The sequence below is a fragment of the Trichoderma breve genome, chromosome 4 (genome assembly GCF_028502605.1).
Source record: "Trichoderma breve strain T069 chromosome 4, whole genome shotgun sequence".
Classification (NCBI taxonomy): domain Eukaryota; kingdom Fungi; phylum Ascomycota; class Sordariomycetes; order Hypocreales; family Hypocreaceae; genus Trichoderma; species Trichoderma breve.
The window spans coordinates 763,146-787,536 of record NC_079235.1 but is presented as its reverse complement, the minus strand read 5'-3'; the positions used below and the strand labels follow the sequence as shown (position 1 = coordinate 787,536).

Sequence of the window (24,391 nt, the reverse complement as noted above, 5' to 3'; positions counted from 1 at the left end):
CTCTCCCCTGCGGAATAAGTAAGCCACCTCAGAGTTATTAAGCGGTGTGGACTTCGAAACAGGGGCCTAAAGCCAAAAGTTCAGCTTCTCATCTCAGTTCAGCTTCTCATCTCAGTTCAGCTTCTCATCTCACACCGTGCCGCCAAAGTCCGGCCTTCACATCGCTCACCACCCCCTCTCATTCTTCATCTCATCTTGCAACACCAAAAAAAGACACACAAATCCATTTCCCGGCATCATCTGTGAATTAATTGATTTATTGTCGTCTATGTGAAAACATAACACACCCCTCCCATTCACAACTCAACACACAAAGTCCATTGAATTTTCAAACATTTTTGTTTTAAAAAAACCGCTATCTTGACTCTCCCAACTCTCTCTCACGCTCGCTCTCACTCAGTCCTATCTGACATGTTTGATTTCGAGGACGCCGCCTCAACGTCCCACCTCTTTCTTTCTTTCTCTTTTTTTCTTCTTCAAAGTAAAAAAAAAAATTCACTCCAAGAGGTTGCACGACAACGCTGGCCCTAGAAGGCATCGTCACAAGACCATCTATTCTCATTCCAACTCCGGACAAGGCTAAGAATATTAAAAACAAATGCCAAGATCCACCAGGATGGAGCCAAAGAAGAAGAAAGCAACGGTCGGCGCCATCCTGTAACAGGTGGTCGGCGTAAGTGTAAAAAATAATGGAGGAGTGGTCAGCGGCCAAGGATAAAACTCCCACTGCGCGCTGGACGAAACTACCACAAGGAGGAGGCCCAAGCAACCGGGGAGTGGGTTTTTCAAAGAGTTCCCAGTCAACTTGGTAAGACATCAAGAAATTCGTAGACATCGTCCTACATCCTCATGAGCAAAAGCTCCCCCAAGGGTATCGAAATTTAAGTAAGGAAAAAAAATATGATGCACGGATATCCAAAAGGAAAAAATAAATAAAAATGGAGGCGAAAAAAAAAGGCCGATATAAAAGCGTGTAGATCATCAGTTCCAGCCAAGGGAATTCTCAGCCGCAACAGGAGCGGAGATGTTGGCAGTGCGAGCAGAGCTCGTTCCGCTGTTGTGGCTGTTGCGAATTCCGGTTCCACCATAGCTGGACATGTCGCGGCTCATCAGAGCACCGCCCATGAGGGCAGGGCTTCCGTTGCCAGCATACTGCATGCCAGAGGAACGCTGGCTGCCATCAAGGGAGCTGCTGCGGCGGTGAGCCTGCTTCTTGCGCTTGTAACGACGAGCAATGATGAACATGGCACCACCATACAGAGCACCCAGGCCGACGGCACCGACGGCAATACCGGCGGTGGTGGCCTTTTGCTTAGAGGTCTGGCTATCGGTGCTGCTGGTGCCAAAGGCGTCGTTGTTGCTGGAGCCAGGGGCAGGACCGTTGCCACCGCTGCCGCTGCCGCTGCCATCACTGCCATCGGTAGAACCACCGCCGGTAACTTGGCCAAAGATGTTAATCTTGGGGTTGATCAGGGCGGTCAGGTTGCGGACAATGGGGTCGGGGTTGTTGTAGATGAGAGAGTTGGCAACCGACATGTCCAGCTGAAGCTTGTCAATCAGGTTCTGGGGGTAGTTGATCTTGGCAAGAGTGGTAATGTAACCCCACTGAGTTCGGGTGTCGTAAGGAACAAGCTTGGCAACCTGAACCTTCTCCACATCGATGCCGGCAGCGTTGGCGAGAGCTTGGGGAAGGTACTTGAAGATCTGAGCGGCGGCGACGGTGTTGCCGGCAACGAACAAGTAGTTAAGAGGATACAGGAATCCAACCTGGATCGGGACAGTGCCTTCAGCAGCGGGGGTGTTGGGATCATCGGGGTAGATGATCTTGGGAACATTGGTTGGCAGTGCTGTTGAGGCAGAGGCAGTCTCGGAGGAAGTAACCGGGGTGAAGACCATTGTGGTAGGCTCAATGACAATGGTTGTTGGCAGCCAGTCGGCGGTGTTCGTCAAGGTGGCAGTAGGTCGAATGCTCGTGACGGGTTCAGCGGTTGACGTCGGGACAACAGGGATAGTGACAACCGGGGTGGAAGATTTCGAGACAGTCACCAGTGTGGATGACGAACCGCCGGTCGCAGTAGCACCAGCACCTGATGTTGCCGGGGTCGACGATTGGGTCGCGGGAGCAGAGGTCTCCGTGTTGTTGCCCGAGACACCGGTCTCGACCGCAGAGGAAGAGGCGGTACCCGAGGCAGTGGCTGGGCCGGTGACTGAGCCAGTAGCTGAGCCAGTAACTGAGGCGGTAGGCGAAGAAGTAATCGGGCCAGTTGGCTCGGCGCTGGTGCTGTTGCCGACGGGGGAACCTGTCACTGAGCTGGTGGGGGCGCTTGAGGTGCCTCCCGGAGGGCCAGTAACAGTCGCAGAACCAGTAACGGGAGGCTCAGTGCTGGTGGAGTTGGCGACAGAACCGTCAGAGCTCGTAGCGGAGGTGGCCGAGTTAGTAACTGAGACCGGGATGGTGGGGATCGAGATCGAGAGCGGGATGCTGAGACTAGGAGTAGTCGAGGGCCCTGCGGAGGAAGTCGTGTTGGCTCCATCCTGGGATGTCGCCGGAGCAGAGCTAGAGGCGGGAGACGATGAGGTTCCAGTAGGAATCACCGGTGGCAGCGTCAAGGGCAGGGACAAGCTAGGAAGAATGCCTCCATCCGAAGAGGTGGTCTTCTGAGCAGACGTAGTAGATCCGGTGCCAGCGGGAGATGACTGGACTGGCAGGCCAGAAGAAGTTTCGGAAGCAGGTCCCGTCGTCTCGGCAGCGGAGGTGGCAGAGGTCTTTGTTGGATCCAGGATGGACTTGATGGGATCCAAAAGACCACCACCAGTGGAAGACGGCTTCGCAGAGGTGGAACTGACATTTTCGATGGTGGAGTTGCCTGAAGAGCTGCTATCGGGAACACCGCTGCTGGTGGAAGAGGCAGCGCTGGAAGACCCAGTTTCAGCCGGAGCGGTGGTCGAAGGGAAGCGGACGCCAGTGGGATCAATCACGATTCCAGTCTCACTGGCCTTGCTAGACGTGGCACGGGAAGAGGACTGAGCACTGCTGTCAGAAGAGGTCGTCTGAGGAGGTGTCGTCTCGGCAGAGGTAGCAGCAGAAGAAGTCGTAGAGGACGTTTTGCCTCCAAGGGGGAGGCTGAGGCCAATGCTAAGGCCCAGCCCATCGCTGCTCGAGGAGGACGATGGCGCATCAGAAGAGCTAGTTCCGGCAGGAGCAGAGGTGGAAGAACCCTGAGAAGAGGAAGCTTGGCTGGAGGTTCCTGATGGTGCCGTTTCGGACTGGGTGCTACTTCTAGTAGGCTTGAAAGGGGTGGGCGAGCTGCTGCTGCCGGTGCCTTCGGGAGTAGGCGTAACGATGACTGTTTTCCTCGTAACAATGGTCGTCACACTGCCCTGGATCGAAGAGGAGGTCTCGGAAGAGCTGCTCGAGCTCGACGATACACTGCTCGACGAGCTGCTGGTGGAAGAGACATCGCTAGAAGAGCTGCTGGTGGAAGAGACGTCGGTAGAAGAGCTGCCGGTAGAAGTGACGTCGGTAGAAGAGCTCGTGGTGGAAGAGCTCGTGGTGGTGCGATGATGATGATGCCCAAAGAGGCCAGGAATGCCATCAAAGTCCGACGACGTCGTCGTTGAGCTAGAGGGGATGGTTGAGTTGGAACCTCCCAAGTCGCGCTTGATCTTGTGGGGGTAGTAGATGCGAGGGCGATCAGCCTTTGCGGCCACCGACATGGCCAGGGTGGCCAGCAGGAACAGCGATTTGGTCTGCATGGTTGCGAATCGTTTCCCGGTAGTGTTTTTTAAGTAATGAATGTATATCCCTGTGATGAAGGAGTGTGGAGTTTTGTATTTTGAGGTGAATATACTGCTCCTCCAGTTAGCAATGCGTAATTGACAGAGAAACAAAAGCTGTCAAGCTGGATAGGATGCCTCACTGTCAGAAACAGTTTTCAACGAATGTACTTGACAAGTGTCAATGAGCGTGTTGGTCTAGAAGGCCATGTTAGCAGAGATTCTCGAATACTCTCGTACACCAGTAGATTTCCCATTCAAGGTTTGCGCCATCCCCGGGCCATTGGCGATTTCATCTTCTTTTTCAATTTTTTTTCCCTTCCTTTCAATCAAACAATTCCATAAATGGCAATGAAGAATACCAATTGCCGGCCGGACGACACCCTCGTATGCGTGCGCAACCATATGTCCATTGATCGCCCCTCATTTCCTCGCTCTTATTGTCCTCGCCCAACAAAGCCCTTTGATCCAACCGTCTGGCACATCTGATGAATACTCACATTTTATCTTCGTATACCGGTGCGTATGTGCGACGAAAAAAAAGCAATAAAGGAGCGTCTGGGTGTTGAATCAATCGTCATATAGCGTCCGTCACCGGGGAAGCGTAGCGGCGTATTGGTCCCGCAGAAGTAGTAGTCGAACGAAGGTGTAGAGTCGCGAGAAGCTCCCGAAGCCCCAAGGTCATTCAGTCATGAAAAACCGAATCTCGACAGAGGGCGTTGACGCGCGGGCGGCGCAGTGTCGAGAGCCGAAGGGGGAACCGTCGCCGAGAGGTTGTCGAATGAGCGGGATGGCGATGGATTGGGAGGGGGGAGGATGGGAAGGGCGGGAGAGGGAGAGGGAAGAAGGAAATAAGACGCAGCCCAGCCTGTGAAGATGACCCAGAGCCAGAGAGAAACGAGAGACAGTGGATGGGAGACACAAACAGAACAGGGCCCCAAGGGGGGTGTGGCATCTGGCAGGGGAAGGGAAACGAGAAAGAGGAGAGACGACAGGACAGAGATTGTGTGCTGCTCTCTAGCGCCCGTGGCAGTAGGACCGACCGTCGCGGATACCACCTGGGCCGTAGCAGGCAGGTACTGTTTGGCAGCGGCTGCGGTGTGGAGGTACGGGGCAGCGCACGAGGAGGCATGTAACAGGTACGGGGGGGTGCTGGGCTGACAGGGGATGTGCAGGTACCTGCAAACTGCTCCCCACAGAGTTTCAAGGCTACAGGCCGGAGAAGAAGCTGCTTGGCTTGGTCTCTGTAAGTACGGAGTACGAGTACCTGCAGCAGTTCTCGTACAGTACAGGTAGGGTATTCGTCACCTCCAGCAAGAATGAGTACAGTGCTGGACTGCTTCGCACAGGCCCCCCCGATGTCACACAACGGGCTGGGGTTGGCCCTGGGCGGCTTTGTGTGGAATGGATGGAATGGAGGGCACAAAAGCGCGAGCCAACGTCGCGATGCTTGGCCCAGTACCTCCACGATGGGCGTCCACAGGGGCGGCAGTACAGGGCGTCAACATGCGTGAACCGGCGGCAAAGCAGGTACCGTCAGCGGCAGCCGAAGGTCTCTGTCGCTCTGCAGGTACATAATGTGCATTCGCGATGGTACCAGAATCCAGGATCCAAAATGTTACTTACCAGGTTGATACCTGTACAGTTAGTTGGCCTCTCTCTGCAAGCGTAGCCGAGACTCCAGGCTTCTCAAGGATTCCCTTGTCCCAAGCGAGCGTCAAAGAAACTTTTTTTGATTCATGCGTGCGAGCCTCCAAGAGAAAGCACTGCCACGGTTGGAAATTGCACCCGCCAAAACGGGCCTGGTACCAGCTCGTCGTCGCACCGGCGTGGACGGCCAGAATCCCGAACAATAGCGCAGTACCTGTCCGGCGTTACGACGTTGCGGCCAAGCTCTGCGGTGCGCCCATAGCCGCCCTCCACCGGCCTTAAACACGCGTCAGGTACCGCCCCAACATGTCCCGGCCACGTTCACTTCGGGCGGGCCAGGGGTAAAACCAGTGACCTTCTGATCCATTGGGCCAGCGCCCCACCGGCCCACGCTACGGGTGATTTTTTTTTAGATGCTTGGTGCGGCGGCGAAACGGCTTCGGGTACCTCGCAAGTACCGCCGCACCGTTTCTGCCAACCTCGCCCTGGACTCTCTTCTTCGTCCTTCTGCACCTGTCGATCAATCGCCATGCCTCAGATTGCCGTGAAGGAAAGCTGGTCGAGCTCATTGCCGAAGGTGGCGGAGGCATGCCGTGCAACAACGCCAGAGGTTTGCGATTCAGCACCGGTGGCTTGCATTCACGTTCAGGTTGGTTGTTTACACACCACATTCAGTATACCTGTATGCACTTGTACTTACACCGACAGCCAACAACGCGCATGAGGATTCCTTGGGTGCAATTTCGTCCTGCGCCCAATGGCCGAACCGCGTGAGCTTCGTATTACACACTGGTTCGATGAATTCGTATGCCGCCACAAGCAAATTAAAGCACCTGTAAGCAGTAAGAGCTCACGGCATCTCAGCTAATGCATCCCGCACAGCACGGGTTGTCGCCTGATTCCACGGAAAGCTTGTGCATGTACGGTACCTACCGAACAGAATAGAACCGTACAGTATCGATTACAGAAGCATGTCGAAAATGCCTCGCTCGCGCCGTGGAATCCGGCACCGTCTGGCGGTGGAGAGAAAAGCGTTCCTGGAGCTGCCCTGCCCGTCCAAGTTTTTGTTTTGTTGCCTTGATTCCCACGAACAGGGATCCCAGCTCTCTTGGCCTTCTCGGTGATGTGCGACAAGTGACTTGCCAGATACCTTCGCACCCTGAACGAGCACCCGCGCGAACCCCTGGCGCCCGGAAGGGTTCCTGGACCAATGGCAAGGGCGCTAGGAGCCTTAGCTCGTCTCGGGGCAGGATTGGCGTCGTACCTTTAATATTAACGACCAGGGGGCCAGCAAGCAAGTACTCTGGCACTGTAGATTGCGTGGCGAGGTACTTGTTTTTCGCGGCCTTACTCCAGTCATGGCCCACGATATCCTCTTCTGCACGTACCACTTTTCTCTATCCCGTTTCTTCAGTTTTTTTTTTTGTTCTATCGTTTTCTGTTCAGGTGTTCCGTACACTCCCACCGCGGCTGCTTCAGGCTCGCCGTTGGCATGAAATCGCCTCTTTTCCTGCAAGCCATTTAGCTGTCACCGGGCTTAGCGTCGACGGCTCAATAGTTCCTGGCGCTAAAGATTCCATGAGAGCAAACGAGGCTCGACGCGCGCCATCGACAATGATTCAGATGCTGCAATGGAATCCTGCTTGTGTTGCTACTGTACTTGTGGTACTCTCAAGCCTAGTGTAGGTATTCTCTACATGATGATGGGTGTCCGGCATAGAGCTGTTGTAGGTACCCAGTACACGCTCTCACAGGAGCGTAGATCAATTACTGCTATCAGATAGTCATTTCCAAGGAAGCGAGCCGCTAAAAGCAGATAATTCATGCAAATCAGATCATCCGGCACCTTCCAGACCAGCGGATAATCAAAAGACATGCACAGCAAAAACAGCTCATTTAGATAGCTTCCACGGCTTATGTAACTGGATGCTTGGCCCAATAACCGCCCCCAATTGATACAGCAGTGTAACGAACGCCTTGCTGCGGTTTATTACTTGTGCTTGTTTAATGAGATTGGCGCATAGTACAGTAGCCAAGCATATGCATACATTCGCTCAATATTACTTGTTATTGCATTGCTGCAGGCTCGCTCACACACACTCTCATACAAGTAGGCACCAGCCAATGCGCGTGCTTTCTTCGACTCTCGTCCCAGAAATGAATGTCGAATGCACGTGCGGGCCTCAATTGGTCTCTGATCGTCAAAGCGCTCAGAAACGGCAATGGCCGTACTGTAACGTATGCAGCCCACCGCCTCCGTACGGAGCTTCAAGTTTCAATCAAATCTTTTTTTGGACCGCGGGAAAGGCGTGAGATTACGGGGCGGTGCCAAGCTGCCGCTATTGCTATTGGTACACACGCGCACCGTCAACACCGCAGACGCTCATTTCAACGGTACCTCGTACATGTAGCGGCTGTACAGTTTCTAACTCAGCTGGAATGTGTGCCAACTCACTCTGTAACAAGCCCATATTTTTGGTTTCTGCTTTTTTTTTTTCCCCCCGAATGATCATCCATACTGCGCTGAAGAATCCGTAGTCTCAGACCATCGGCGGTGGTGCCCAATGTTTTTGTTTCATCGAGGCTGAAGCCTCTCCTCAAACCGAGACATGGATTGGCCTCCTTTTTTTCAGGCATGCGATGCTACTCTAGTCTGCCGTAATCGACCAATGTCGGCGTAGTGCTAGTAATACGAGCAACACGCTCCCACATGCCGGACAAGCTGTAGTAGCTCCATCCGTAGCAGATAGTGTCACTCAACTTGTTCTCAAAGGGGACATCCATTGCGCTTTGACCTCGAACTTACAAGGCTAGGGAGCTATACGCCCTTGAGCTGTCAGAGGGCGAAAGAGCCTCAGCCTTGTCAGCTCGGCATCGTCACTTGCCGTCATCCGCATCCCGAACCGTAATATTCCGTATATGCCGTCAAGGATTGGTACAGCCTCTCCGTTTGTCATGTACTTGCACCTATTTGGGTTTATTCTACGACGCACCTTCGGTATAAGTGATAGTCGCACAGAAGAGAAGAAAAGAAAAGGGGCATTTAACTACCACATGTTATCAGAAGACTACTACGAAGGATACGAGCCATGCTAACGGAAATTGACCATCACCACCTAGCTTTAGGTCACGTCTTGGCAGATCCTTCATTGGTGCGCAGCGGTGCGAACCAGCCATGAATTACTACCGTTCAAGTGCCACGGAAGCAGGGGAAGTGTCCTTGTCAGACTTGAAGTATGTTCTAACACAAGTCTGGATACAAAAAAAAGAGAGAGAAATACGAGTATAGCACAGTGACTACAAAGGTTGTTAGTTGCGAAGCAGCAACTTAGTCTCAGACCATCTTGTTGATGTCGGGAGTGAGTGGCTTGAAGAATCGTCGCCTCCCTAGTGTTTCTCTCATCCGCCTTCCAATGATCTGAGTCGCGTCCTAGATGGGCGTCATTTATAAAATATGTAACGGCTTGTATGTATTACCCGTTATACGAGTATGCGGCAGAACCACTGCTGTGTTGACTGTTTGTGGTTGTTATCTCGCCAAACGAATGGCGAGATGGAATGTCAAGCAGAATGCATGCCCAGAGGAAGGCTGTGCAATACCTAGATATCGGCAGCTATCCGTGTATTGCTGACTAGGTACATGTTGCTTTCGTTTCCCGTCCCTTTCACTGTAATCATGACATAAACATCCGATATGCCCCCTTTCGAGTCCTATACGCGTGTTTGCGGCGAGTGATGTGGCAATTTGAGCAGTAATGACAAGTACGGCGGTCTATTGTTTTGTTTCAAGCTCTTTTAGTCTTCAGCAAGAATTAACCTACAGCCGCAAATCTAAACGTTATCATGATGGTAACTACTTGTCGCCGAGTTTAGAGCCCGTCTACCAGTCAACCCAAGTTTGGTCGCCAAACACTCGCCAGTCATACAACTCAGTGAATGTAATGAGCGGTAGACAAGTAGGGTACCTTCCCAACGCGTAGTACTCTTAATGGTGATCAATTTATGTCATTTGGATTCAGCACACTAAGTCGACTCTCTAACTCCTTCACAGTTGCATGGAGTTCAAGTGCAGTAGCAACATAATACCGCTTGTCCGGTACAAGATACATGGTTCCTCAAGTACCTGCTATTCTTGTTACCCTCTCCCAAAATTGCCACTTATTTCTGATTGTCTTCTACTGTCTACCAAATTTGGGATGTAAGATGTTGGATAGCCATCTCCTAAGTTTAACATACCGAGTGTATATGGATGCTTTCGCCTTTTGGATTCGAATTAAATCGTGAGCATCTATGCTTCGCTGCGTCATGTGCCTATTAGTAAGTATGGTACGAAATCATCATACCTTTTAGTACAATTATACCAATGTGGCTGGTAAAGGCGCTGCAGTTGTTGTACCATGACCAATGTTTCTTGTTGGGATATCATCACGAAGAAGTAGAGCCTTGGACCAATTGCTTAATACTCCTGCGTTATGATGGGCATCTTCTGTGGCAGATGTAATTCTAGCGGAGGCACTACTAGATTAGCTGTAGAAATGAAATTCCATGGCTTGTACATATATTGGATGAAGATTCTTATTTTCTATGTTTTTCGTTCGGTTCCCTGCTTCTTGTTGTTGTGAGTGATATATTGGCGAGTAAGCTACATGGCGATGTGATTCTTTATTCGGATGCTATGAAAAGCTTACACTCTATGACAACATGCCTTCTTGCAAATTGTTCAAATTACCATTCAAATAGAATGCTCAAAATCCCCATCCAACTCCATCGTTTGGATATAAGTAGAGCACAAACCGCATCTCCAAATTCCGCTGTAGGGTAGCCCGGTGCGATATCTCATCTCAGCCACAGATCGATCTCAAAACGTGCCTTTAATCGTGGCGTATTAAGACCCCACTACACCAAAAACGTGGTCCCATCAACCTCCCTTGTGGCGCCCCCGACCGCGGTGTGGCGCGAGCCCATCATGCGACATTCAAAACCGTGTCTGGATTTCCAACCCTTATCTCATGAAGCGGTAACCACTCACCAAAGGGAGCGGCTCTCCCTGACATTCATTCCACCATGGCGCGCCGTCAGCATCTCACAGCGTCTATCCTGTTGGTCGTCGTCCTGTTCTTCAGCATCTCGTATTTCCTGTCCGGCTCGTCTAGCCACGATGTGGACCGAATCCATGAGCCTGCGGGAGAGCCCAAGTCGGAATTCAAAGTGGACCTGGGTGGCATGCCAGCTAGTCTGCTTGACGGAGAGTCTATAGCCCCCAAGCTGGAGAATGCAACACTCAAGTAAGTCTCTACATATATAACGGCTGACATCTGATATCGTACCCTTAATCTACATGGATTACCCATCTTCTAACACTTGCAACGAATAGGGCCGAACTGGGTCGTGCAACATGGAAGTTCATGCACACAATGGTCGCCAGATTCCCCGAGGAGCCCTCACAGGAAGAGCGTAAGACCCTCGAGACGTTCATCTACCTCTTCAGCCGCCTATACCCATGCGGTGACTGTGCGAGGCACTTCCGAGGGCTGCTGTCAAAGTACCCTCCCCAGACGAGCAGTAGAAATGCGGCGGCTGGATGGCTGTGCTTTGTGCACAACCAGGTCAACGAGAGACTGAAGAAGCCAATATTTGACTGCAACAACATTGGCGACTTTTACGACTGCGGCTGCGGAGATGAGGATAAGAAGAAGGGGGACAAGGGCAAGGAGGGAGGGGAGAAGGAGGAAGCCAAGGCTGGAACAGAACTCATTAAGGATTAGACCGGATCAATTGTAATAAAGGCTATCTAGAGGTAGATTTGACGAACTCTTTATAATGGATATCATATTATACGACTAAGTAACGGTTGCTGTCTATATTGCCACTGGGGTAATGATCAAACTTGTCAAGGTATTATCTCAATGTGGCATATAAGACAGCTGCACCAACAACGCTCCGCCTCCAGCTTCAACAAAACATGATACATGATCATGTACGGCGATTTCGAGAGAAAACAGCTATATTATGCAACCTACTTTTTCTATTCCATGATTGTCGAATTGCCATGCTTCGTTCTTAATTCTCTTGCCATTATACCGAAATTCAATATCACGTGCAAAATCATGTGCCGATACAAAATGTGGGGCGACGGCGCGGCTGCGCGTTCTCAGAGCTGCCTGAGCTTTGATGTGGCGGAACTGCTGGTCGAGCTCCAGCCTTCCCAGACAACCTCAGAACCACGACGAATCCACAGCACACGACTCTTGTTTTTGCAACGCTTCCGAATTACCACTACCTCTACGATCCTACACTGCAATTCATCTGCAATCATGGAGTTTGGCCGTGCTGGTGTGCTGAATGAAGGTACGATTGCGGCACTCTGTCCGGCATTCTGCCGATGACCCCTCGCTGACTTGATGCTTGATGGGACAATTAGATGGCATTCATGTCGATATGGACCGGTTGAAGAAGGGTGAAGTCAAGTGAGTCGATGCTTTAGATGCTGTCCAGATTGCTTTTACTGACTGGTGTTAGCTTGGGTACTTCCATGTATGCTCCTTGACCCCGCCGAAGCGACCCATTGAATTGATCTGACGACATGATAGTATGGCTGTGACATTCAAGGATGGAGTTATCTTGGGTACGTGGGCATCGGCAGAGATGCACTGTTACATTTACCAGTTGGGGGAGGCGCTGACCACGAGCCTACAGGAGCTGATTCGAGAACAACGACCGGTGCCTACATTGCCAACCGAGTGACAGACAAGCTGACCCGAGTACACGACACCATCTGGTGCTGCCGATCCGGTTCAGCCGCCGACACACAGGCCGTTGCCGACATTGTACAGTACCAGCTGGGCCTCTTTTCCATGACCAGCGGCCGGCCTCCGATGACACAGACAGCAGCATCCATTTTCCAGGAGATTTGCTACGCCAACAAGGACATGCTATCGTTAGTAACGTGTCCATTTCCCTCGACTCATATCTGATACAGATGCTAACGCTGCGTAGAGCTGGTCTGATTATCGCGGGCTGGGACGAGAGATTCGGTGGCCAGGTGTACTCTATTCCCCTGGGAGGATCATTGCACAAGCAGGCGTACGCCATCGGCGGTTCAGGATCGACATACATCTACGGATACTGTGATGCCAACTGGAAGGAGGGAATGGAGGAGGAAGAGGCAGTTTCGTTTGTCAAGGGAGCGCTAAGAGAGGCTATCAAATGGGACGGAAGCTCTGGTGGTGTCATTCGCATGGTGGTGTTGACCAAGAAGGGAGCCGACCGACACCTGTACCTACCGGATACAGACTACAAGGTGCGACAGCAGTAGAGGATGGACGATGACGGAACAACCTGTAGCCATGGGTTCATAATCCGTGAGCTTTTTGCAGGATAGCTTAGGTGAAGCACCACGCATGTGTCGACATTCGACAAGCCGACTGGGACTAGGCTTAATAGAAACGAAACAAAGACAACTGAACAAGTGCAGACTACTTTGGTAGATGTTGAATTTAGTCAACGATGTAAGCGGTCAGAGCATCAAATACCTCACTGGTATGCGAATGACTAAATGAGAAGAGGATTGAACCAAGCCATTGCTTCTTTGCAGAATCAGGGTGTCTTGTGCACGAGCGTGATGTTGGAAAGAAACAAGGTTACGGGAGTGGGGATGGAGGCGGCCCGAGGCAGGATGAGACAAAAGAGGAAAAGGATGAGGCTCGTTGGGGGGTTTTGACGTTGAGTGATGTGTTTGTATTGCAATATTATCGATTTGTATGGATATGACGCAAAAAGGTTAAACACGGCTGGGGAAACCGGGCCGTTGGGAGCTTTTCTCGTGGAGGGAAAAAGCTTAGACTTTTAGGCTGGGACGTTGATGTTGAACCTTGACAAGTGACGTATGTCAGAAGAAGGCTGCTTGGCTGCTTATCCAGGCAAAGCTTCATATGATATGATAGGTATCCAAGGACTCTGCTGTATGTAGGTCATACGAGCACGCTCCATCTTTGGCACCGTGAGGGAGAGAAAAAGATGATGATCCGTGACTGTACGATGAAATCAGTGATCTCGATGATTGCGAGGCTCAACTCGCAGCAAGCTATAAACTACACACGTTGAATGGCCAATTACAGAGTGGACCATGGCTGACTTTGACGGAACTGATCTGCAACCCCACTGGCCGCATCGCAAGGGCCCTTGTGCGCGAGTCACTGGCTACTGGCTCTAAGGATGATGGAGGGCAGATCAGCGAGATTTAAGCATTCGGGTGACGCCTGAGCCAAGTCTTGGGAGGCGAATTTCTTCTTGATACGCCTGGTGTGTGCTGGAGGAGAACTGACGTATACTCCATATTCTATGGGAGCTGGATGGGCGAGGGATGGGCGTCATTTGGCATCAGGAGAGGGGTTCTGTATTACCTGTTTTTGATCTTTTCTTCTTTTATGTTCTCTGGCTTCAGTTCAGTTCAGCTCGGCATGTATCGTGTTAGTCAAGGGTCATCCATGCTATGCCTGGTAGCATCTGGTGCTGCACGAGAAAAGGGCAAGGCGAGACGGCACGATGCATGAACAACGGTATTATTAGAGTACAGACATCAATTTTTGAAGGGCCGCCGAAAATCGCCGTGGCGCTGGTTGCAGCTCAGGTTGTTGCTGTGGCGCTTTCAACTGCTTTAGCCGTACGCAGCAAGACAAAAAAAAAAAAAAAAAAAAAGGGACCCTGGTTTTGGACAAGCCCACGTGCGGCATGTCTTGGCTAGGAGCGCAGCGATTTTAGAGGGGTCCGGGGCCTTGGCCTATGAGATGCAGGGCAGAGAGGCACGAAGCACGTACAGGAATCGGGAGCTGGGAAAAGTGCTAAGGACCACGTTGGACGGGGGTTGGACAGCGCTGTATTTTTGTTTGTTTGGCCTGTGATTTTTGTTTTTGTTGGTGCTGGCTTTGTCCCTTTTTGCTTGATGACTTTTTTTGTTCTCTCTTTTTGCTGCTGGGATGGCGAGTATCTTACTGGTGTTGGCGGCAGTGACGGAACTTTACTTTGTTCGTGTAAGCGAGCTGAGAGAATGATAAGACGGAGCAAGTACATGTATTGAGCATCCAGTTGATCGAATTCATCGTTGTTCTTCAGGTTAATTACCTTAGTGGACACCCCGTTGTTTCCCGCTCCCGTGTTTGTTTTCTGAGCCCTGACCTGACCGAGGGTGGCCCCATTTCCCTTTGTTTTGACCTTGGTTTTTAATTCCTCTACTATCCGTATACCCGCTGCCTTTTGCTCATTCCAATACGCGCTCCCGATATACTCGTACTCGGTGCTTGTGCCTGTTGCTCTGCTGAGAGACAAGCTGAGATCGACCCCCAGAGATCCGAGCTTCGTCCCTATCGCCAGTTTGGCTGGACAGGCAAGCCGGCCATCTATTTGCCATCTGGTGGACGACATCTCCACCGCCAATCCCTTCTTGTCATACGTACTCGTACATATCCTCGTACATATACGCATACCTCACCTTACATATACCTACATAACACGGGCACATACTTGGTTGGCACGTCCGAGCAGATAGGGCCATTTCCCTGCTCTTTTGTCCTGTCCGTGTCGGCCACCCCCCCTTTTCTCTTTTCTCTTCTCCTCCTCTTGCAGTTCTGTTCCCCCCCTCCCCTCTTTTCGGAACCCAGAAACGAGGCCAACGGCTGTCTATCCACGCCATCAGCGCTGCTCGCGAGCTTGACGAACGAGCTAGCTACCTTAGTAGCTTATCTTGGACGCCCCATAGCTATACCCAGGCAGAACGGCCAAGTTGCTTCGCACGGAGCTGAGGCTGGCAAACTCGTGGTTAATAAACGGTTTTTGCCTCGCGCGGAGAAAGGCGACCCTTGCTTGCGAGATCGATCCGATCGCGAGCTGAGTTGAGCCTTGCTCGTTCTGTTCTATCCTATCTTGGTTTCGCCGGCGTTCTTTTATGCTCTGCGCTGTGTCCCGATCAGTCGACGGTGATTTTTTTTTTGTTGGAGCCCAACCCCTCATACGTTGCTCTATTTTTATATAAGATACCACGATACTTGCATCTGCTATCTCTTATACACACCCACACGCATACACACGCATTATATCATTGATATCAAATAGTGAGCTTTCCCTTGAACTTGTCATCTAACCCACCGCATCCACATAGACTTGTGAGTTGTTTCTTCTATTCTATTCTATTATTGTTTTCCCCAATTCTTTCGTCTTCTTCTTTTCTCTTTACTTTCTGCCCGCCCTGCTTCTGCCCCTCCTTCTTCTCGCGCATTGCATGCCCATGCCCCCGCTTTCATGAACCATTCAATCCATTGCATGGGGATTTTCCCGAGCTCAGGCACATGCTAGCAGTTTAAAGCCTCCCTGCCTTGCTTGCTCGCATCTGCTGCCATGCCCATACCTGCCTATCTCCGCCTAGCACGCACAGTTGAGAGCTCCATTGCCGTTCATGGCATTTGCCACCCACTGTGAGTGACGCTGAGCGGCGGCGCCACAGATGCGATGGGCCACGACGCCACCGAAGACCGGGCGAGTGCCATCGGGGTCGCCTTGAGGTTAATGGGGGATGCCGGCTGGAAGGGGCTGCTGTGCTTGTCGATTCATGAGTTGTTTCTGGGGGCCTGAAAGTATCAAATCAAATCATCACGGGCGGACGGAGAGCGATGTCGGGGGTTGTCGATCCTGTCTGCTGTTGCTGTTGATGATGATGATGGCTGAGACTCAGAGTCTGATACAGACCGTGCATGTTCAGAAGATGAACAAGACAAACAAAGCAAACAACAGCCTTATCAGCACATGCAAAACCCCTTGATGACAAGCGTCATCTCGTTGTCCCCCCTCCATCCTTTCCGCCGTCTCCGGCTTTTTGTCGCGACCTCTGTCTGTCTGGCACTTCGTTCTGCCTGCTGAGTCGTCGACAATTGCATGTGGTCGAACCACTCTCCTCACTGGCTGCTGAACAATCCCCACTGCCGATACCACTGTGGTCCCCTAACCCGCTCCCTGCAGCAGCGCTTCTTCACTGCCCGCCGCCGCTAAAGCAGTGGTTCGCCTGCCGTGCAGCTCCCTAAACCTCCATCTCCCCTCCCCAGTGCCTAGAACTCAACTTGCCTTTTTTCTCTCTCTTCCTCTTCCTCCTCTCCTCTTCTCAACCTCAACTGCGCTTGTCGCAGCTGTATTTGTTCGAATCCTTCCTTAACGACTGCCCACGTCTCCTTTTTTGCTAATTTTTAATGATTTGCCCTGCGCTTCTAGTTGGTCGCCCTTTTTAATATTCTTTTCCTTGTGCCTCTCTTTCCCACCTCTGCCGGTCGCTGCCGCATCTCCGCTTCCCCCCCAATCCAAATCTCCTCCATTATCTCCATCCTCAACTCCAAGCGCGCGCGCTCTCTTCCCCCGCCATACAATACGACGCAATGGCAGCCGTCATCGGCGACTTTGTTCCTGACCTCTCGCGCTTCCACAGCATGATCTCCAGCTCTTCGACATCGACAACCTCCATCCCACAGCGCTCCGATAGCCAGGCCCACGACTCGGCTGCCCCCTACCGTTCGTCCAGCCGGCACCGGTTGTCTGGCTCCGTGCCGCGGTCTCAGACACCAGCGTCAGACACCTCCAGCAGAGGAGCCAGATCGGCGCAGCAGGGCCAGGCGCTGGCAGGACAGCCCGCATCGCGCGCGGCATCAGGCGGAGCGTCGCGTTTCCCCTCGCCGCCGCCGTCGTCGTCCCCAGCAGCTGCCCCCGGCCCTGTCGCCGCCGACGATGCGAATCGTCCGTCCATGGCAACACAGATGGGAGACAGCGTCTCCGCACCGGCCCTGCCATCGCAGCCGTCATCCTCTAGCATAGCCGCGCCTCAGAACCAGCAGCCTTCTCCCACCTCGGACGACTATCCGCTGCGATCAGGCCCGCCCGACTCGTACCTGGTTTCCAACGCCGAGGCCGCAGCCGCCCCCGAGCAGAATGTCATCCACATCCGGGACCTTGCTCACATAGAACAGCTCGCCCAGGCCGACCTGGCGGGCGCCGCCGACCGGTCAGGTATCCTCCACGACCCGCCGCTACACCAGACCAAGTACGAGATCAGCGCGATGCCCATTGCAGACGTCATCGAAATGGTGGCTGCCCTGCTGACCAAAATCACAACCACAAACGACCTGCAGCACGATGCCATGCAGCGCAATGTTGCCCACCAGCAGCAGGCCAATCAGACCGCGGACCCCCACGGGAACTCCCAGATGAGTCCGCTCAGCCATTCGGTGCTTGCGTTCCACGGAAAGAACGTTCCGGCTATAACGATCCTGAGCTACCTCTCGCGAATCGACAAGTACTGCCCGACCACGTACGAGGTCTTCTTGAGCCTGCTAGTCTACTTTGATCGCATGACGGAGAGGGTCAACGACATGGTTTCTCGCACCGAGCGCAGCAGGCGGTCGTCCACGTCACGGACGCGAGGGTCGGCCTCAGTCGCATCACACGACACCCCGATGGGCGAGGCCTCTAGGAGTCCCGACGAGAGCGATGAGGATTTAGCCGACGACGACGATAGCGACGACGAGGTCATGGTGGACCCTCCGACCAGATTCGCTCGGGAGGCGGCCAGAAGTGCCGCGACGCACGTTCCCGAGCGCTCCCTCGGCGTGCCGACACCGGCAACGTATTTTGTAGTGGACAGCTTCAACATCCACCGATTGATCATCGCCGGAGTTACTTGCTCCAGCAAGTTCTTCTCAGATGTCTTTTACACCAACTCGCGATACGCAAAGGTAAGAGCCAGAGACTTGTGCAGATTATGTGATGATGCGATATTAATCTTTGGGTGATAGGTTGGTGGACTTCCTTTGCCCGAACTGAACCACCTGGAACTTCAATTCCTAGTGCTCAACGACTTCCGACTTGCCATTCCGGTGGAAGAGCTGGAGGCATATGCCACCATGCTAGTGGAGTTTTACGCCCGAGAAGTGGTGGCTCCTCGGAGTCGTCGCACTTAAACCCCCGGGGGACCACAGCGAAATCCGTGGTGTCCAGATAGGAACCAAGTCGGGGAACCAGGAACATGACGCAACGACAATCCATCTTTGTGACGGGCTCGGTGACATGGGCATAACCGTCACTGGACCTCAGTCGGCGCCACGATGCTTCAAATTGAATGCAACAACAAAGCATCGTGTGGAGCGTGCGCGCATTGGAAATACTTTTTTTTCTTATCAAAGGGTGGCTGTGGCCAGCCTGACCATGCAAGACCAAGACAGCCTTGCGATCCCTGGAGGATGTTATATGGCGGCCATCAGAACGATGAGAAAAGCCTCTTGGAGGCACAACCAACACCACTCTGTCTTTCTTTCTTTTTCTTTTCTTGATCTAAAGGACGCAAAATTTGGGTCATTATACCAGCGAACTTGAAGAGAGTAGGTGAGCACGCCGAGGATGTCTTGAGCCCTTACAGCAAGACTACATGGACAAGACGTTTTCTTAATTGAGGGCGAGAAAGAGGGGGAGCCGTGTTTGTGTGTATGACATGTTAGCAAACGACTTTTTGGTTAGACCTGGGAGAAAGGCTGCATAGGCAGGCATGACATGGCAAGGAGGACAGAGGGGGAGCTCTGATGGGATTGGCAAATTCATTGCAACGGCGCTGGGGTTTGTTAGGCCTTGGGATATTCTTTTTATTAACCTTTTTTATTTTTCTGTTCTTGTTCGCTTTGAAGGAGTGGGGGGTGGATGATGTTAAGAAGATTGCGTGGCGATGGGATTTTTTTTGGCATGCTAGATAGGTAGATTTTATGACGCACAATACGATACATTACGCTCTACTTGTCTTTGATATAACAGGAGAAAGCAATGTTGGGGGTATTGGATGGCAATAGTGAGATTTTGATTGAGAGAGATTTTGCAATCTGAAACCGTATATGACGCGTACCAGGCCGTGTAACAATAAAAAGCTCTATCTAGGTATATATATATAGTATTAAGGAAATTCGGTTCAATCGACTCATCGCTATAATGACAACCAAAAAACATGTAAATGATTAGGAAATTAAACAAAAAAAGAGAGAATAGTTTGAGCGTCTGAGCAAAAGGAGATGTGGGGGTTTATACAGGATAACAAAGCAGAGAGACCGTCTTTTTCGTTGCCGTGATAATATCAAAACACCACTCTTCTCTTATATCGAAAACGCCTCTTTTGCTCGATTAGGAAAAAAAGGAATTAGGGAGTGTATGTTGTTGTGTTAAATGACGACTGGTTAAAGAGAGTTTGTTGTATGTCGTGTTATATGTATGTGTGTGTATATGTTAGGTCCATGGATTCTTGGTGATTCAAAAGCCCCGATCGATATATTAGAAAAAGAAAATGAGTAGCCCCGGTTTGCCGTGTTGCCGTTTCTTTGGATTTCCCCGTTAATGCGCCGTCGTGTATATTTTGATCGTGGAAAAGACTGTTGCCCCCTTTCCCCTAAACCAACCGGATCTTTTTTTTGCTTCCCCCTAGTAGACAAAAATAAGAGGTTTTTTTGGTGTTTTGTTTTCTAGTTGAAATAGTCGTTTAGGAAGTTTCCGGAACCCCATTGTCTCGGAGTTTGTGCCGCTGCCTCTATATTTACTTGCTCCGGCGTAAAGGTATTTTCGTCCATCGCCCTTGGTGTTGTAGCCTCGCCAATCACGTCCCCCCTTTCCCACGTCTCCTCCGGAATCTCAAACGTCAAATCAGCGTCCTTCATCTTCAGCCCAACCTGCCACCTCCCCAACCAAGGCAAAAAGTTCTTGTGCCCACCACAAGCCTCCCCTCCATCGGGCTGTTCGACATCATACCAGCCGACGGAGCTGCTGGCGCAGTACTGCTTGGTGACGAGGCTGATCCAGCGCGAGGTGGCGGGGAGCTCGCCGTAGGAGCCGTTGCCCGCGGGCAGGGGCGGCATGACGAGGGTGGTGTTGAAGCCGAGGTGGTCGACCCAGCTGGTGGCGAAGGGGAAGCGCGGGAGGAGGGACATGGGCTTGAAGGTGGTGGCGAAGAAGGGCCGGGGCGAGGGCTGGGACTCGTCGAGGTTGGAGGGGTCGTCGTGGGGGAAGATTTGGATGGTGGTTGAGCCGTCGGGGTGGTGGTCCCAGACGAATTTGGCGAGGTGCTTGGGGGTGTTCCAGTCTGAGAGATGAGTGTTAGCTTTTGTATAAGTTGAGTTAAAGAGGACTATGATGATGGATAGGGGGGCAAGGGGGTTGATGATATCCCCCTGATTCCATCACAAAACGATATAATAACGACAAACAAAATCCAAAAAAACTTACTCGTCCTCCCGTTGAAGCAACTGTTTGGCGTTGATACATAGATTCTCGTAATCTTGGGGTTGCAGCCCCTCTTCTTCTCGCCTCCAGGCTCCGTCCTCTCCCACTCAAAGCTGCCCGGTGCCACCAGCATCTCGTCGTAAGGCCCCACTGGAGAGTCCGTGTAGCTCAGGATCTGGATCATGCTCAGGCCACCAACCGGCCTGCTCATTGTCTCGTCGGCAAACGACGTCTTTCCCTCGAGCGGTGAGTAGGCGTGTTCGGGCAGAGAGCTGGCAGCCGAAGGAGGAGTCCAGAAGGAAAAGGTGTAAATGTCGCCTTTGAGGGCCCATTTCGGCGGGATATGCTTGATTGGGCCCCCCATTGATTCAGGGGGCACCTTCACATCTGTGGTTTCTGTCACATCTGTGGTTTCTGAAGGGGGCGACTGAGGTGAAGGCTGCTGGGTTTTGCTGGGGAAATCTGGGAGTAGCAGAGGGAAAGAGGCCGTATGCAGAGCATCGTTGACGCTGACTTGCGTTGTGGGCGTTGACGGTATGCTTGCTTCGGTTGATGCAGCCGAGGCATCTTCCCAGGGCGACGCTGACACCGGTGACAGGGGTGAGCACGGCTGGTCGTTGCCGTCGTCTTCTTGCGGCTTCATGGTGGTATCGACAACGTAGAGTTGAGGAAGCTTTGATCTGGCGTTGGGATAGGGCGATGAACGCAGAGGAGGAGTTTGTGGAGAGTCGTTATGAGACATGATTGATAATTGGCGAGAGAGAAGATGAGTCTGAGAGCTACGTCCAAGGAAGAGAGGTATCGTGATAGAGAGAGATAGAGAGGGAGGAAGGGTCAGTTAAGAGCCTGACTTGCAGGCGTGGGAATGATGCCGTGGCCCAGCTACAAGCAGGAGAGAGACTATGAAACGGAAATTGTAATAAATCGTCCAATGTGACGACGATGATGAAGATGGTGGGATTGGAAAACAAAGAAGAAGAAAAAAAAAAAGGGAAAATTCCAGACTAAAGAACGAGAGCGAGAGAGAAGACGGCAGAGAAGTCTCTTGGACTACTGCATAGGCGAGGCGGTGGTGTGTGAGTCGGCTGAGAATGAGCCAAGGGGGGTGGGTATGCCAGCCGTTAAAGATCTAACAAAGAGACAGAGACGGAGTTGCAGGAATTCCGGTTGCGCTACCCAGTCTCTATCATTAACAAGCAGGACGCCAGCTAGTGCAAAAGGGCCTCGGGAGCCAAGTGGAGGCTGTGGACGCCCGGCCTCGATCTCGGCGCGGCAATAGGGCTTGATGTCCGAGTGTCCTTTTCAGCTGGTTTGTGCTTGAGGATCTGGAATGCTGGTGCGGAGCTCATGTATGCGCGCACCGGGATTGATGCGTATATACGGAGTATACGCGAGTATGTATGTATATATATGGAGTATATACGGTGTATATGCGTACTCAATGTGATGATGGCTGAGATATATCAAGCAAGAAGAAGAGGAATCATGAAGAAGAAGATGATGATGATGAAGGAGGAGGACGATGAGGAAGGAAATGCAAATGGTCGAAATAAGGTGTAGCCGAGGTGGATTAAGGAACGGGTACAATTAACAAGGACAAAAAAAGAACCAAGGCTAAAAAGAGAATGACTGCAGATGCAGCAGAAAAAAAGAGCCAGGAAAATAGTGCCAGACGCAAGCAAGTGAGACGATGCTCTGCGTTGCTGGTGGTCTCAGGTCTTAGTCTCTTCTTCGCCGCGGCATGCGGGCTTGGTTAATTGGGGGGTCCGGGCCCCAGAAAGAGACAAGATCACGACGGCCGGACGCAAAAAGGGCCTGTCCCCAGCTTTTGCTCCCCCCTCGGGTCGAAGAGAGAGAATATTGGTTCAGGATTGGTCCAGAACCAGCAGCTTGGCAGAGCTTGTGCGAAGCCTGCATGGGATTGGGAAGAGACCAACACCAACCACCAGTAATGCAATGCAGCTTCTCCGCACTGCTGGGTTCAAGGGAGTTCTGCAAACTCTCGTGCTTTTTGTATGTATGCACAATATAGTATGGATTTTCTGGGGGTTTGACACACAGAAAGCAGCGAGTTACTGTATGTAAGGAAAGGGAGTGTGTGTGTGTGTGTATGCGTGAGTGAGGGGGTGAGAGATGGGGGGAGGGATTGGCTGCAGAAAAGCTGACCGAAGCGTGTCAGAATGGGGGAGAGAAGAAAAGAAGGAGGAGGAGATTGGGCAGAGAACGGGAGTGTCCCAGCACAAAGTTTAGGCTGGCTTGGCGATCGAGCAGCGGGATGGATGGGATGGGATGGGATGGAAGATGGATATGGAAGATGGAATTGGATAGGATATACAGGTACTGTACCTACTAATACTAGCAGGCCTGGGTCCGGGTCCGGGTCCGTCTGGGCCAAGGAGCTTGTACTCGCATGTACATACACGGACACTTGTATGGATATGGGTTATGGAGATAAAGATGGATATCCAGGTAGGTATGGATGTTGATATGGATTGATAATGGATGCACGTACGAGCACTGTAGGGAGAATTGAGTGAATATGGAGATGGAATGGGATTTGGATGGACGTGAAATTGTTACTCTTTGTGCTTGTAAGTGATGTTGTTGGTTGGTGATACTGTGTCTGTGTCTGTATGCACGTACTTGGCGGTACAGCTGCGAGGCAAGACAAAACAGAGGCCTAGACAAGACAAGACGAGACAAACCAAGACAAGACACCGAAAAAAGCACAGCGAGAGAATGAGCGAGGCAAGAAAAGATGGTTGCGTGACGGGGCAGGCCAAAGCAAAGCCGTTGATCCTTGTCCTTGTCTTTTGTCTGAGTGATCCCGGTCTGGATACATGCTACATTGCTAAAGTCCAGGTACAGGTACAAGGGCCGTAGGGGTCCGGTTCTGTCCTGGGTTCCGGGTTTTGCAGCTGTTCCTGTACCGGTACTCGTACCTGCCTCTAGGGGATACTGGAAGGTTACTTGGCGGTACAATTTAAGATGACATACATGCGTGGGCGAGACGTATCGAGGAGTTGTGGCAAGGTAGACCGACGCGGGTGCGGATCCGACACTACATCTATATACCGCAAAGGGAAGCTGTAATTAAAAGTACTGGTAAGGGCTGGCACGGAGTTTATGCAGCCATCAAACTAGGGGGTTACTTCAATGCTCTAGTCAAGCAGGGTACCGGTACTCGCATAGAGGGTCTGCATCAGTATCTCATCAGTATTGAGAAGTACACAGACTCGTTCATCTTGCTCTGATACAGGTCAGCACGTGGGAATGCATGCACTCGGACGCGTGCATTTGTGACTAATACGCCACGATACCTTTTGTCTCTTTTTCATCTCGTCTTGCACTTTGTAGGCCCCAAAAGTATTCGCGACAGCCGGGCGTGGAGTATCCCGATTCAGCATCACCGCTTCGGGAGCCTCCAGGCCCCCGTATCCCGTACAAGTCATTATACAAAAAGGGAACCACGCTTCTCTTTTGTCTCTCTCCCTTGGCCGGGCAGAGCAAGGGAGACAAAAGAGAAGTACGAGTAAAACGAAGCAACGGAACGGACACTTTTTTTCGAACGAGCCCAAAAAGCCCACTAATAACGGCGCCTCCAAGCCGGTCTTGTGTCTAGGGCCGGGCCAAGATGCGCAAAACAGGGTAGAAACTCGAGCCCCAAATCTCAGAGGTGTCGCAC

General features: G+C 51.9%; 5 protein-coding genes across 5 annotated transcripts; 3 read left to right on the top strand and 2 right to left on the bottom strand.

The window, feature by feature from the left end:
* Window positions 1-981: 981 nt before the first annotated feature.
* T069G_06548 (uncharacterized protein) lies at window positions 982-3,756 on the bottom strand (the record flags this gene model as incomplete). The annotated part of the gene is made up of 1 exon (XM_056173758.1): window positions 982-3,756. The coding sequence occupies one exon, from the start codon at window positions 3,754-3,756 to the stop codon at window positions 982-984; it is 2,775 nt and encodes a 924-aa protein (XP_056027337.1).
* Window positions 3,757-10,491: 6,735 nt separating this feature from the next.
* T069G_06547 (erv1 / alr family domain-containing protein) lies at window positions 10,492-11,192 on the top strand (the record flags this gene model as incomplete). Its single annotated transcript, XM_056173757.1, has 2 exons — window positions 10,492-10,712; window positions 10,802-11,192. The coding sequence occupies 2 exons, from the start codon at window positions 10,492-10,494 to the stop codon at window positions 11,190-11,192; spliced, it is 612 nt and encodes a 203-aa protein (XP_056027336.1).
* A 357-nt stretch (window positions 11,193-11,549) lies between these two features.
* T069G_06546 (proteasome subunit domain-containing protein) lies at window positions 11,550-12,742 on the top strand (the record flags this gene model as incomplete). The annotated part of the gene is made up of 5 exons (XM_056173756.1): window positions 11,550-11,775; window positions 11,849-11,894; window positions 12,018-12,052; window positions 12,124-12,364; window positions 12,424-12,742. 5 exons carry the CDS (start codon window positions 11,550-11,552, stop codon window positions 12,740-12,742), a joined length of 867 nt encoding a protein of 288 aa, XP_056027335.1.
* A 4,099-nt stretch (window positions 12,743-16,841) lies between these two features.
* Window positions 16,842-18,416, top strand: T069G_06545 (cyclin domain-containing protein; the record flags this gene model as incomplete). Its single annotated transcript, XM_056173755.1, has 2 exons — window positions 16,842-18,191; window positions 18,252-18,416. 2 exons carry the CDS (start codon window positions 16,842-16,844, stop codon window positions 18,414-18,416), a joined length of 1,515 nt encoding a protein of 504 aa, XP_056027334.1.
* A 1,536-nt stretch (window positions 18,417-19,952) lies between these two features.
* Window positions 19,953-21,448, bottom strand: T069G_06544 (uncharacterized protein; the record flags this gene model as incomplete). The annotated part of the gene is made up of 2 exons (XM_056173754.1): window positions 19,953-20,566; window positions 20,710-21,448. 2 exons carry the CDS (start codon window positions 21,446-21,448, stop codon window positions 19,953-19,955), a joined length of 1,353 nt encoding a protein of 450 aa, XP_056027333.1.
* Between the last annotated feature and the right edge of the window lie 2,943 nt (window positions 21,449-24,391).